General features: G+C 39.1%; 1 protein-coding gene across 1 annotated transcript in view; it reads right to left on the bottom strand.

Annotated features, from left to right (window-relative positions):
- The window catches only part of NAD-ME2 (NAD-dependent malic enzyme 2), a 177,292-nt gene extending 162,911 nt beyond the window's left edge, over positions 1-14,381 (bottom strand). Inside the window, exon 1 of the mRNA XM_089445877.1 lies at positions 14,043-14,381. Within this exon, the coding sequence (XP_089302003.1) occupies positions 14,043-14,204 (162 nt within the window). The 5' untranslated portion in view covers positions 14,205-14,381. The remainder of the gene's footprint in view (positions 1-14,042) is intronic.
- Between the last annotated feature and the right edge of the window lie 1,055 nt (positions 14,382-15,436).

Genomic DNA, 15,436 nt, shown 5'->3' with positions numbered 1-15,436 from the left:
CACTTTCCATCTCACATTACAAACCCCTTAAATACCACCTCCATTCTTTGGGTCTAACTTGTCATTGGTTCACTAGGATTCAGCACCCACCTATCCACATCCTTCAATAGGATCAAGAAACATTGCCCTAGAGGTTGATGCAACTAAAAGAATGAAAAAGCATATTATGGCCATAGTGAAAGAAAAAAGATGAAAATCAAAATGCAAAAGATGATCAGGACATAAGTTAGCACGTGGGAAAAAACCTAGCACGAACTCTACCCTCATTAGCCATCACCCGATTCTTGAGCACTTGGTGCTCCATTTCATCAAAAGGAACCCTTGCATGTCCCAACCCTAATTGTGACAAATGTCTCATCTTAAGGGGTAATATTAAATACTAAATCATAAAAAGCAAGCTCCAACCCTTGAGGTATGCACCCAAAATAAAAAAACATTATTATGAAAAAGTAAAAGGCGCACTAGAGGGGTGGAAAAAACAAGCCAAGCAAGGTAACTCATGCCACCACGATTGTTCCCTCTATTACATCTATACACTCAAGATGTGGATCCCCATTAGTTGGTCCCCTTAACCATGGCACTTGGCCATGAAGCCTTTTCCCCTCCATTACTGCTCATTTACACTAACACCTATTGATTGAGGGGTTGACCTTGGAAATGTCACTTCCCCTTAGGGGTTGAAATCACCTGATCGGGTTAATCATTAGCCACCTATATCAAGGTAGGGAACACCTTTATGAGACGGTCTAGTTAGATATCGGAAGGCAATCCCAGTTTGAAGTATTAACATGCCCTTAACATACAAGTTTGGTCCACTTAAATACTCATATGATCTTAGTCTCTAGAATGGTCACTTTCACTAGATTTTAAGTTGGCTTTTGTCAGGTGGTCCACAACAGCCTAAGCCTTAAGGGAACCCACTCCACAAGTACACAGGGATTTCAGCGAGGATGATGACTTAACAGATGCAGTGTTCCCACTCTGGGAAATATGATAACTTGAGTAGATGATGCATGCCCCATAGTACCCCCAAGACACAGGAAATTGTTCTTCTTTGACCCAACATAGAGGATTCTTGATGATTGCACCACTGGACTCAGGATGCCCCTAGGCTAGCCTTAACACTATCTGATGGGCAGGTCATGATTCAGAGCCTAAATAAGGATGGTCTTCCATCAGAGTACCAGGGAGGGCTTGTTGCACCTGATGGGGCCCCAACGCTGGAAAGAGGAGGCATTGTGTTGACTGTTGGAAACCCATGGATATGACATGGCGACACCCCAGTTGGACCTAGCACCCCTGGAGCTGCTTTGAGGTTGATTTGAGGAACACTCCTCAAATGATGGATGATCTTGACACAGACACATTTATAGCTTTCATCTCACCATGATATGACACTTGGAGCCCAAAAAGGGCATGACATCATCATTTTGAGGCTTAGGACTCACATGCGTGGGTTTTTTAGGCATAATTTTTCATTAAGCTAGTTGGTTGTCTTATAACCCAAGATTATTTTACGTTTTACTCATTGTCAAACTTGTTTAGGGGCTTGTTAGGCTAAAATTAGGTGAGGTAGACCTCATATAAATAGAGGTCACCTCATATCTCATTCTCATCATCATTTTGTGGACTATTTGGGCCTCCTTAGAGATTTCGGCCTAGCTCTTGTGGCCTATTACTCTTGTGGAGATGTGATCTTTGTGGATATTTTTGCTATTGGAGACTAGTCCTTGTTGTAGAGACGTCACTTTGGGATAATGAAGGATTGTTGATGGATATCTTGTGAGTATTTTTGTTGAATGTCTTTTAATGGTTATTGCATGCAATATATTTGCTAGGGTTTTATACGTTCTTGTTCAATTGCATTTCTTTATAAGAAATTTTGGTGAAATATTGTATGTTTTGATGGGAGATTCTTGGACATCCCTTGAGAACCGCCTAGACAACTTTTTTCTTGATTTTATCCCCTCATAAAGTGATTGCTAGGGTTTTAAAAGTGGAAAACTAGGGTTTGAGACAAGCTCCACAATCATGGGGACATGGAACAAGAATTAGTATGCTTTTATAAAGATCTTCCTTTGGAGCCTCAAATGCATCAAGAGGTCACCACTCAATGAATCATCCAACATATCCTTCCCCTTGTTTCTGAGGATCAGAACAAAGCTCTAATGTGAGCTATCACCATAGAGGAGGTTGAAGCAGTGGTAAAGTCCATGCCTAAGAACAAAGCTTCGGGACCTAACGGCTTCACTATAGACATTTTCTAGGCTTGTTGGCCAACCGGCAGCGAGGATCTGCAAGCTACAATGGAGGAATCTCGCAAATCTCACTCAATTCTCCCAACCTTAAACATGACTTTTATCGCCCTGGTCCCAAAAAAGGTTAAAGCGAAGGAGCCTAGTGGATTTCGACCCTTAGCACTTTGTAAGGTAGTTTACAAAGTCATTTTGAAGATCATCGCCAATCGGCTCAAGCCTCTTCTCCCCTCCCTAATCTCGCCAAAACAAACAGGATACATAAACAGTAGACAAATCCTTGACATCATCATGGTGGTGCACAAGATTATCCACTCTTTGAAAGTCTCAAAAACTCCAAGTATGCTTCTTACATTGGACCTCTCTAAAGTGTATGACAAGTTAAACTAGTCCCATCTTTTTCAAGTCCTTTTAGCTTTTGGATTTTCTCATTAATGGATCTCTTAGATTAAATCCCTCATTTCCTTAGCCTTCTTCTCCATTCTTCTCAACAGATTGCCTTCTAACTCGTTATCCCCTTCTTGTGGAATTCGCAGGGGGGAACCCCTATCCCCCTTCCTTTTCATCCTTGCTACCGAAGGTATGGGGCGGGCCTTTAAAGCAACAGTGTCTCGGCAAATGGGCTTCAACTCTTTGCAGAAGACCTCCCCATTACTCATTAGTAATTCGAAGATGATACTATGAGCATGGGCATATCGACTGTTCAAGAAGCCTGGGGCATTCTACAAGCTACAAACAATTTCTCACAAGCCTCAAGCATGGAAATCAATAATTCAGAATCTCAAGTTTTCGTTTCCAATACCCCCTTGGCCATGCATAAACACATTGCTAGATTGATGAGATTTCAGAAAAACAAACTTCCATCTAAGTACCTTAGTGCTCTGCTTTTTGTGGTCGGACTTGCTAAGCAACTTCGCCAGTAACCTGGCGAGTTGGACATTCAGGTCTCTTAATCTAGCCAACATAATCGTCCTCCTCAAATCAATTCTACAAGCCCTTCCTCTCAACTGTTTTTTGGCTCTCACGACCCCATCTTCTACTCTAAACTCAATTCATGGTTTATAACATTCTTTTCTCTAGGTAGAAGCCAAGCTAGAAAATAAGTGGGCCTTGGTAGCTTTAAAAAAAATACGAAATCCAAATTGCAAGGTGAACTTGGCCTACGAGATCCAACTACTCTCACCACGGTTTTAGGAGCCAAACTCTAGTGGTGTTGGCTGGAAGGTGGATGAGATCTTTGGAAGCATAATAGGAACAGTAAATACTTTGGACACATCCCTTTCAATCGTACTTCTTTCAATCAAGTAGATTCCTCCATATGCAATCTTGAAAGGCAAGGGAAGTACATAATTTAATAGCACTATTTTTGGGATGTCTACAATGGGAAAACGACATTCTTTTGGGAAGACTCGTGGCAGCAGCTCCCGAAGTTGCAGGACAAGTTTGACTTGGCAGAGCTCTAAAGACAAATGACAAGCCTGGGTCACATTAAAGTGGCAAACTATTGGAGTGGAATCGATGATTCCTACCAATGGAGACAATGGTTGCCCCCGAAAGTTTCCCTTCCAATGTCCAATGAGGAAAATTGGTCATCGTTTTAGCAAGCAATCAAAGCCCAATACATTTCTATCTCCAACCAGCACGACAAGCTCCACTAGAGATATAGCACCAACGGGTCTTTCTCTCTTAAAGAAGCCTATGGTCTAGCGATAGGATTCCAGGATCACCCCAAAGCGCCTATATGGAAAGTCATCTGGAATAGAAATTGTGGCCAAAATATCTCTTTTTCTTTGGCTCCTAGCTCAAGGAAAAAATCTCACGTGGGGCAAGCTACAATCTCAAATTTACTCAGGACCCTCAATCTGTTATCTATGTAGACATGCAACTGAAAATTCAGAGTACCTATTTAATCATGCTCATACACCCTCTACATATGGATGTCTTTGGAATGTTATATGCTTCATTCAGATCAAGTTCAATCAATTGTGTCCCTCACCATGGGGCACTAGTGTGTTATCCCATTCCAAAATCCCATCCTCAACAGGATCTAGATACTTCTAGCAAGCTTTCTATTTCAAGGCAATTTGGAAAGAGAGAAACTGATGTATTTTTCTCAACCAATACCTGTCGCTAGGCGAACATTAGACCTTAATAAGACACAACATTTGAGAATCAATAGTTGCTTAAGCCTAGACCCTGCAAGATTGGCATGCCCAAGGGCAATGTAACATACCCATTTCCCTTAATGAATTATAGAGGTTACGAGGTACCCAAAATTAACCCACAATAACTCAATGTCATGAGTTTCAGTCTTCTCCAAGGTTTTATGGCAGCCTTAAAATTTTGACATCCTTCGAAATAGCTCCTGGAGGGATCTGCGCTTTAGGGTAACTTCCCCTTTCTTGTTCATGATGGACTTGGTCCATGTTATGCTGCACCATACCATTGTCTATGCTTTTACTTCTTGCTGCAATTGAGTCTTCTTATGTGTTGTCACACACACCCAATTGTTAGTTATATCAACATAAACAAATCAGTTGTTACCTTGCCATGCTAATACCAAGCATGTTGATCTGTAGTTGTTCACACATCTAGAATTCATGTCAGTCACATGTTCCAAGAATCAAGAATACATATCAGCATGTTTATAACCATGTTATCACAAGATTGGAAATCAACCTTTTACCAAGACTAGCATCATCAAATTTTGAAATCAACCTTTTACCAAGGTTAGTAGCCATGACATAGTCTGCAATCAGCACATAGTCATCAGCCATAGTGCTACAACTAGCACCTAGTAGCCATGACAATTTACAATCAACACATAGTCATCAGCCACAGTGCTACAACTAGCACCCACTTGCACTCGTGCATATCAATTGTCTCAACACATTGTATTAGTACAATTGTCTTAAAACATGATCATTCCTTCATGCAATATCATAAGCACATACTCATATCATGCACCTAATCAAGCATTCCATCAATACTTTAAGTGTGCATAAAGTTCAAGAATCATAATCAATAATTTTTAGAACACTCATTTGGAGAAGACCACTTACTAGTAGCAAATCTCATATTAATGTACTCACCACATTGTCACAACATGCATATCAACAAGCATACGTGTCACCTTTGCCAAGGTCTAATCAACACCTTATTTTCCATGGCCTTGGTTCCCCAAGACTACATGCAGCACTTTCATTGGCTTCCCAATTGTGTTGGAGAAGACCACTTACTAGGAGCAAATCTCATATTAATGTACTCACCACATTGTCACAACATGCATATCAACAAGCATACATGTCACCTTTGCTAAGGTCTAATCAACACCTTATTTTCCATAGCCTTGGTTCCCCAAGACTACATGCAACACTTTCATTGGCTTCCCAATTGTGTTGTCAACCTACTCTTGGTTACATGTTTATCATTAACCACTATTAGTCATCTAAATCATGTTATGACAACAAACTACTCAGAGTCTTTAAGCTTGCACATCCATTATTGTATGCACCTAGCATACCTTCATGCAATTGGCATATCATTATTTAATATCTATTTGATGGACATGCATCTCTAAACTATTTCATATTTTACATTTTATCATGCTTATGCTATTATTCATCAACTTATGACAACTTCTCAAAACATCTAAGAAAAGTGTAAACTAGCAAGAAATAAGTTAAGAGATTCCCCCTCATAATTTTGACTGCATCATTTAGTCATGAACTTTTGCAATCTTGTTGGGCTGCTCTAGGGAATCTAGTCAGCATTATGCATGTTTATCTTGCTGCATCAACTCAAATCAATCTTTAAGTAACATCAGTGTATTCGTATATACAGCAAAATAATTTCACATAAACACATATGCATGTAGTACACAATCACTAGCGAAATTCAACAAACAACAAACACTTGCACCCAACAAACAATCATTATTTTAAAATAACACAGAATTCGAAATTTTAATCTCCAAAGCTCCAGTATAGCACCTTTGCTTTTCATTTCACCTATCCTAGAGCCCATCTAGTCCAAGCGCTGAACTTGGAAACTCTGATACCACTTTGTAACATACCAAGTGCCCTCACAACTTATAGAGGTTACGAGGTACCCAAAAAAAAGTTTTCTTTTACTAGCTTGACAATAAGCTCTGATACCACTTTTTCACATACCCCTATTAAATTTATTGTAACCACACTTGTAAAAACCTAATTTTCATCTCTCATACATTTTGTCAAACACTTTACATGTAAACCTTTCTTCAAATACTTTGTATATAACCAATTGAGTAGTATTTTTCTTGTATACATTTTGTATGAAATCAAATCAGAAACATTGCTCTAATTCCACTTGTAACATACTAACTAAAATATACCACTCAATCATGCAACTTTTGATTTTTGTCTTTGAAGTATTTTATCAAATAGTTTGTATGCAAATTATAATAAAACACCTTTAACACATTTCTTCAAATTCTTTGCATGCAAATAAGAATATATCAGCTACAACAATACTATCATACAATACTATTATGGTCATCCACAAAACAACATTTTCATTGGGGCATTTCATCAAATAGTTTGTATCCAATGAATCATTAAACCATTTAAGCATTTATTCAAACACTTTGCATGCAAACTAATATAGCAAATTCTTCACATGCAAAGAGGCATATAGCAGCTACAACAATACTATCCCTATCTACACAACAACATTTTCATTGGGACATTTCATCAAATAGTTTGTATGCAATGAATCATTAAATCACTTAAGCATTTCTTCAAGCACTCTGTGCGCAAACTAATATAGCAAATTCTCCAGGGAATATCTCCTAAATTATCGCAGTCCAAGTTCTAAAAATTGAACCAAAGGATCAATGGGAGTTCCCCTCACTATGGTTCATACTTCAACCTCTAGAACCTCCCAAATGAAAAGTCATTGCAGAAATGCTAACATGACCAGTTTGAAGCACGATTTTAGGAGCATTCAGGAAGCCTGACTTCCTCTGATCATATATTCTAAAATATCGCAACCCAAAATCTGAAAACTGGAAACAGAGCATCAGCAGGATTTCCCCTCGCTATGGTCCAAGTTTCAGTTCTGGAACCTCGTAGAAGAAAAGTTATAGCAGAAATGCCAACATGACATGTTTGAAGCACGATTTTAGGAGCATTTAGGAAGCTTGACTTCCTCTAATCATATCTCCTAAAATATCGCAACCCAAGATTTGAAAGTTGAACTAAATGATCAGCGGGTCACTATGGTCCAAGTTTCAGCATTTGGAACCTCCCAGAAGAAAGTTATGGCATAAATGCCAACATGACCTGTTTGAAGCACAATTTTAGGAGAATTTAAGAAGCTCGAATTCCTCTTATCATATCTCCTAAAATATCAAGACCCAAGATCAATGTTGCAGGAAATGTCCCCCCCCCCGGATCTAACCCCCAAAGCGCGGTCCGTACAGATGCGTCCAGGAAGCGCCTCCCGAAACGCGTTTCCGAAATTCCGAAACGAGTTTCGAACTGATAATGATGCTTCCTGGAAATTCCGGAAGCGTCCCTCCATTTCGTACGGCACTTCGGAGGCCGAATCGTTCCCGTACGATTCCGTACGCACTTCGGAAAAGTGTGCCGCGTGGCCTAAGAAAATCGGTTTTTCTTTTTCTTTTTTTTTGGTGAATTTGCTTGTTGGAGGTGGGTCCACCTTGGGTTAGGGTGAGGAATGAAGGCAAAAAAAATATAAATATAGCACATGCTCCCTCATGGTAATGTTAAATTCTTGAAGTAAAAGTGACATTCTCCTTTATTTTTCATTTTCATCCTTTTACTTAAATTTTTAACATTACCATGAAATGACTCAGGATGTTTGAGAGTGGTTCCAGCCTCATTGGACTACATATGGAGAAAATAGAATTTCATATCCTATTCAAAATTCAGCAGACTTAACAGTTTTCAGGAATTCAGGATCAATGGGATTGTGCCATTTAATTAGATTATATCAAGTATGAAGGTATGCGATTAGCATTTAATCAAGAGCACCAAGCCCTATATGTACCCTAGTGTTGGTGGTGTTAATTGTTGAACTCCTTTGTCACGCCCTTAGCAAAAAATTACCTTTCAATCAAGTCAAAATCATTGATCAAACATGTTAAGCTTTTTCTACCATATTTTAAGTCTTGAATTAGGTAGTTTGATCAAAATTGCGCAATGTTGACGAATATCCCTAGACAATCGAGGTAGAGGAAAAGGCTAGACAAGAGGAGAAGAATATAGATTCTAGATGGTTGATGCATCTAAATGGTTGATGCTCGAATAATTAATCATTAATGTACAATGGATGCTATATTTATCTTGATTTATGCAAAAATATGCATGTTTTCATGTCTTATACAACTAATTTGGTATTTGGGATGTTTGTTTTGAGTATAAATGCAAAAAAATATAAATATATATATATAGCAAACACTTCGCTTCCTAGATTTTTGGAAAATGACGCTTCCGCGTCCCCGCTTCGTGCAACATTGCCCAAGATCTAAAAGTTGACAAAATGATAGGCGGGATTTTCCCTCACTATGGTCCAAGTTTCAACTTCTGGAACTTCCTGGAAGAAAAGTTATAGCAGAAATGTGAGCAATTGTAATCACAGAGCCCTGCATGTCCACATGCAACATATTAACTTGCACAAAAAATCAAATCATCTTTCTTACAGCCTTAAGGTAGATTTCCAATTTAATCCATAGAACAATCAAGGCATTTTAGCATATTAATTTTATGCGACATTTTCCTACAACTATGCAAGATTATCGCAGAGTTATACATCAATTCAATAAAGAACTAATCATCATGTTCGTAACTCATAGTTAATAACACTCATCTGAAATATGACAATGGTTGAAGTTGAAGGTAGGATTTCGATTTTCCACCCAACCTTAGACTAGTTGCAGCCTATATTTCTTGCAGTAGTCACCCCCAAGCCAAATCCATGGTCCAAGGAGTTTTTTCAAGCAAACTCAGTTGGAATTCATGGTCAGCACTAGGAGTATGGAAATTTACGTTACAAATGGTTTATTAGTTATGGCAAGCACTGCAGGAATTTACATTTCTAGGTGGTTTATCAGTTGTGGCAAGCACTGCAGGAATCTACATTTCTGGGTGGTTTATCAATTGTGGCAAGCACTCTAAGAGTGGTTTATCAACCTAAGAATCCCACTTTGTCCTTCATCCAATTTATTTCATTCCAAAAGAGAACCCCTCTTTTGTTGTTCGAAGGACTTTTTAGCATTTTTCTTGTGTGTCTCTTCATGTTCCTAATGGAACATTCTTAAAGATCGCTCTTGCTAGCTACTAATTTGATTAAGCAGTGGTACCAGCTAACACCTCTCAGGTTCTTCCTTTTTCCCCTCAAATCGTGGATCTGTGGTCCCACTGTTCAAGCCATTCAAATAAATCTATAATCATTTATAATCAGAGTACAATTACATTACAAAAATCAAGGGGAGTATACCAGGGGGGTCACAGGCAGGTGCTCTCTATCCTCCATGACCAGCATATCCACCTTGGCATTCCCTCTCCCCTCTGACCATTCCCCTCCCCTATCGACCCAGTGCCACCTCTTAGCAGCCCCATCCTCCAAATTTCTTTAAACTAAATTTTGATGGTACCTCCATGGGCAATCCAGGTCTTGTAGGATATAGTGGAGCTTTTCATGACCATCAAGGTTCCTTCCTATACATCTTTTCGAGTTCTCTAGGCATCTCTAGCAATAATGCAACAGAATTAAAAGCGTTAGAAGGTGGCCTCCACATAGCTTATTCCTTGGGCTATTAAAAACTAGTGGTGGAAGGTGATTCCCCGATGGTTGTCAACATGTTCACCAAAATTCTTAATGGATCCCCCCAAGCAAAGTGTGTCATAGCTAGTGTTTGGCGAGCACCTTGGGCAAGGTAACCACTCTCCTTAAATCCATATAAGTCATCATTACTTTGCATGTTCGTTGAACAGGTGACAAGATGGCAAACCATCTAGCTAACAAGGGATGCAAAGACCAACCCACCTCGATCCCAGCCTTATGGCACTAGTTCTCAGAATTGCCTCTCAAGCAGCGCTGTATGGATTTGGCCCTAAAGGATTCTCATTCCTTGGATGGGGTGATAGGCACTGGACAGATGGGGGTGGGCACAATGTCGTCATCCCACCAACTACAAGAGGAGGGAGATGTGGCATTGCCACCCCCCAATGACATCACACCACACATCACATCAGTGTGGTTATGGGCATTAACTCAGGAATTATCCCGTCGTTCATGTCTCCCTAGTTCGTTTCAATGCAAGATCTATCTCGGCATTTGCAGAGATATTGGTTTGCTAATTCACCCCCTACTTGGTTGCTTATTGTTGTAAATGAGGCAGCTCTCACACTGCACATTGGTGTAGGCATGAGTTGGTTAATTATTATGGCACACAACACCATCTCCCTGTGCATGAGGAAGATGCATTACCAACTGTGTGTGGAAGTTTATTGTCCTCTTTGACAAGGGTGTTGGACTTTCCTGCTGGTAAGGTGGTGTCAAGCCAGAATCCATGGTTTATTAGAGCCTATACCATTATCATTACCTCGTCCTCACCTACTTTCATGTTGAATCCTCCCTCACTGGCTCCTCTCGTTCTTGAACCTTTTCTTCTCTGCTAGTGCATCTACTTGCATTTTAGTTTAGCCCGCCTCATGTACTCCTGTAATTCTCTCCTTGCAGCCCTTTCCCTGGTGGTTATCAACTCTTCATTGCCCCCTTTCCTTGTTCATGTAAGGATTCTCTCATCAGGGGTCGCCATGCCAAGACAGTGGGCCCAAGTACGTCAAGGCGTAGCATATTACCATGAGCTCAAAGGTTCCAGAGCCCAGCATCATACAGAGAGCTCAGCTGCTCGGTATAGCGAATTCACTTTGCCAAGCATTCAAGAAGAAATTGCCCAAGCAAAGCAAGACACGGTGGACGGACAACGTTGCATAACGGACTCTGAGGTGCTCGCAGAAGTAGCAAGTTGGGTTCTGGACACAAGCCACTCCTGAGGTCAACACAATCACTACATGCACACAGTAGATCATTACTAGCAGCTAAAATTGTTGTTAGGTAGGGTGTTGGTGGATAGGAACACTGCCAGAGAAGAGATTCTTCTCCAACTGGATGATTTGCAGATATTGGTTCCTTCCATGGACAGCGGACTCAGGAAAATTGAGGTCCACCTCGGCCTATCCCTTGATCCAGGTTGCTCTCTAGGAGGTAACAAGGAACTCATCCCTGTTGAAGCCTTGGATTCTGAATATCTTGAATGGTTTATACATCATCTGCTTTTTCACTTCTTAGTCTTAGTTTTTTTGTTTTTCTGTTAAAGAACCACCCTAAAGGCCATGAATTCCAGACAAACTTGCTTGAATTTTGGTATGCTCTCTGTAAATTTTTTGTATGGCTCGACGAAACTGAAATTCTGTGCCTGGTCTGGTTTCCCTAGTGGCAGGCCAGGACAGATTTCAAGACATTCTGATGTATAACGGTGATCTGAAGGAATAGGAAAATTTTACTTCAAAAAAAGATGTGCATTGAAAGCATAACTCTATTGTACTTTTCTTCTTTCATCAAGTAAGTATATACCACTTATCATCTTTCTAGAAGAATGTACTAGCTCTCGTCATGCACAATACCATGGCCTTCACAATAATATATGATAAATTACAAGGAAAGCATCCTACTACATTTTTACATAAAGCACCGAATTCAAAGTAACCAAGAATTTATTAGATACATGCACTCCATGTCCATATTGCATCCAGCAGTCTAACCTGACTCATATGGATTTGGATGCAGGTTATCAGCCAAATTCATATAAGACATTGCATAAATACTGGTTTAAATCTCATTGCTACATAAACCAATCACCAAGGTATATACCTTGTATTTATTTACGTTTTGTGAAAAACAAGGCTCTTTCATAGCCATGGATTTTCTTTTTTTTCCTCATTTCCTTTTTCCCAATTTTCTTATTCCAATTATAAGGTGTTGGTCAATGCTTCCTTCTGGTCTCCTATTGGCTCTTACATACATTCCTGCAAATTGGGATCAATCAGTGGCACTATGTTTGTAACAAATTTTTGGTCACCATACTCCACACCAATGTTTTAAAACTCAGACTTAGTTGGAATCGTTTGAGGGTCAACTCAGCCTTGACTTGAAATCAGAAGTGTTTGATTTTATGACTCAAAGCTTCCGATTAGAGACAAAATATATGGAAATTCTGTTCATGTATATACTACCTAAGGGTGAATATATGGAAAGTATGTTCATGTATATACTACCTAAGGGTGAATATATCATAATGGCACGACTGCAATACATACCTGAAACAAAACACGTAATCAAATTTCTTGTTTTCTCTATTATAACCTATTAAATTAATAAATTCAAACCTACTGTAATAACAGTGAATGCAGATAACGACTAAAAATAATAAATCAAATAAACAGAGAACCATAAAATCAAATAATTTTAACCAAGAATGTATAAGGAAATTATCATGGCCATCCAATCAAACTAACTGAGGCAATCTCTTCCATAAACCCCAACTTCACTCAGTACATCCTTGCAAGTTAGATCTATTCTAATCCTGATAGAACACGTCTCAACCCCTTTATATATGGAACTTAACTTGTCTTCATCGTTATCCATTCCTTATTAAAATACCTGAAATCCTATTGTTATCTGGAATTATCACTACAGTTCTCTTTTATTCATTAATAATTATTACTGTTCACAAGAATTTTGGTTATCTTCATCCTAAAATCAAATATCTAATAATAGCCAATAACTCATAAGTAAAACCCTCCAATAAACATATGCTCCTGCATTAGTTGTGTGAACTGTTATCTGGTCAGAAAGAATTACTATAAATACTATTTTGAGTCTACTTATGAAACGCAAATATTGAAGCACAGATTGTACTCTCAAAGATCTACTCTTTCGAGAATTGGCATTCTCACTACAAATCTAGATGTCTGACATTTACAACAACATTAACCCTATAATCGCAGTGCAGCAAAGTTTCCTAACGCTTTCTAAAATATTACCGACGTCCAGCAGTGACTAAATATAGGTAAGTGCCAAAAGAGGAGTGCTCAGAGCATTTCTTCTCTAAAAAATAATAAAAAAAAAAAGTGAAACACAAATAATAATAATAATAATTAAATTTTAAGTTCACGATTTATCTTTATCTTTGACGTTTGTAAGACATGTTATTGCAATTAAGCCCTGCCTTCTTTAATAACTTCTACGCGTGATTTGGAGGAACTTCGTTCCGCTGTCCTTGCTAACGCCTTTGGAGGATTAGTCAAAGAACTGTTTGGCAAGAAATGAAATATGACATTATTTGATAGAACCGAGAAAATGTAAGGTTACAATTACCGCTGCTTCCCCACGCAAGAATGACTGACCTATCACTGTCGCCCACCGATAAAGTTAATATACATCACAAAATATGGCACAGAGAAGTGGCCATGATTTATTTAATGGAGATTTATCGTACCTTTTTTTATCATACAAAGGGGAAATGTAAATGAGCTACTCTTAAAAGACTGCTTAGCTGACATTAAACTCATTTTTCAACCAGATCTCCAAATAAACAATTTAAATCAAACAAATAACAAGATCGTGTGAATTAGCTTTGGAGTTTGCAGAAAATGCCCCGCTTCATCGACTGAAAATGCAAATGGAAAATATTTAAAAAAATTTAGAAGCATTTACCTTGTTGAACCAGGGATCGTGAAGAATGTCGCTGCCGCGCTTGTCGACAATGCAGGGGCGGGGAACTTTTGCGCTGAAGTTACGCCAGGGCCATATATTACGAACGAGAAGGGAAGCACGCAGCTGAGCCAAGGAACGGTAAGCAGATCGAACCTGCGACATCCTGGCGGCCTGGCTGGCTGGATCGCTTTGTCTCTCTAGCTCGGCTCACAGCTCGCTCGCTGCAGCTTCTTCCTATCTGCTTGTCTTCTATTGTTTTTGCTAGGCCAACAGAGCGTCCTGTGTCAAACGCCTGCGCCTCTCGGACCCGAAACATTCTGGGGGATTTACTTATGATGTCTTCGGCCAGGGTACACAAACGAAACAGAAACCTGTGGCTCCCACCGACAGAAAGCAGTGGTCCCGGTAGCTTTGACGCGTCCCCTGGCAGCCGCGTCCGCGTTATTTCCGACTTTGTTTACATTCCACATGGCATTCTTCGTCGTTCCTATTGGTCGCCGTAGATCCTAAATGCCTTTGGTTCTTGCATCAAGACTGACACGCTGGAGTCAAAAAAAAATTGATAATTCATTTCTCTTCGAAGTTGGAATCGGCATACGCAATTATTAAGGGGACGCGGAATATCTTTAAAACCTTTCATAATTCTGGAGTCGCCCATGTACATGCACTTCGAAATCCGGAAGAATTAAACCCAATACTAAGAAATGCGGAATAATGAAAACTATGGGAAACCATATCAAATCAAATTTTCCCAAATGACGGTACAAATTCGTTCAGACAATAATAACCATAAGTTAAGGCTAAGATCGGGCCAGAGACCCGATTCCTCTCCATAAATTCTCTTTGCTCAAAAAAGCTTGAAGATTCCGCCCGCTAATGTGAATATAATTCTCTTTGCTACAAAAAAGCTTTAAGTGTTCTAATGATTTTTAAATTATTAATTTTTTTTTTTTCCTCAGGAACGAAAAAGCGTGATTATATTATATAAGGAATATAATGATCAGAATGCTTGAAGATTCCGCCCGTTAATGTGAATATAATTCTCTTTGCTACAAAAAAGCTTTAAGTGTTCTAATGATTTTTAAATTATTAAATTTTTTTATTTTTTTTTTCTCAGGAACGAAAAAGCGTGATTATATTATATAAGGAATATAATGATCAGAATACATTGTCAGACAGAAACTGCATATGAGCTAGAAACGGACTAATAATCCGTTACAGAAAAAACCTGAGAAAGAGGATAGAAATCCCCAAAAACATAAATCTGATGATCATCCAAATAGACAGTCATTCTTTGTAATAGAGGCCTCAAAGACAATATTTTGCAAATACAAACATTTGGAGAACTAAGATCCTCCGTGGAGGATACAGCGCAAATTCCAAAAAGGTGATTG

The sequence above is a fragment of the Pinus tabuliformis genome, chromosome 9 (genome assembly GCF_031772625.1).
Source record: "Pinus tabuliformis cultivar Carrire ecotype Pingquan chromosome 9, CPIR1, whole genome shotgun sequence".
Taxonomy (NCBI): Eukaryota; Viridiplantae; Streptophyta; class Pinopsida; order Pinales; family Pinaceae; genus Pinus; species Pinus tabuliformis.
Note: the sequence above shows the minus strand (reverse complement) of the source record. Positions and strands in the feature narration are given on the sequence as shown.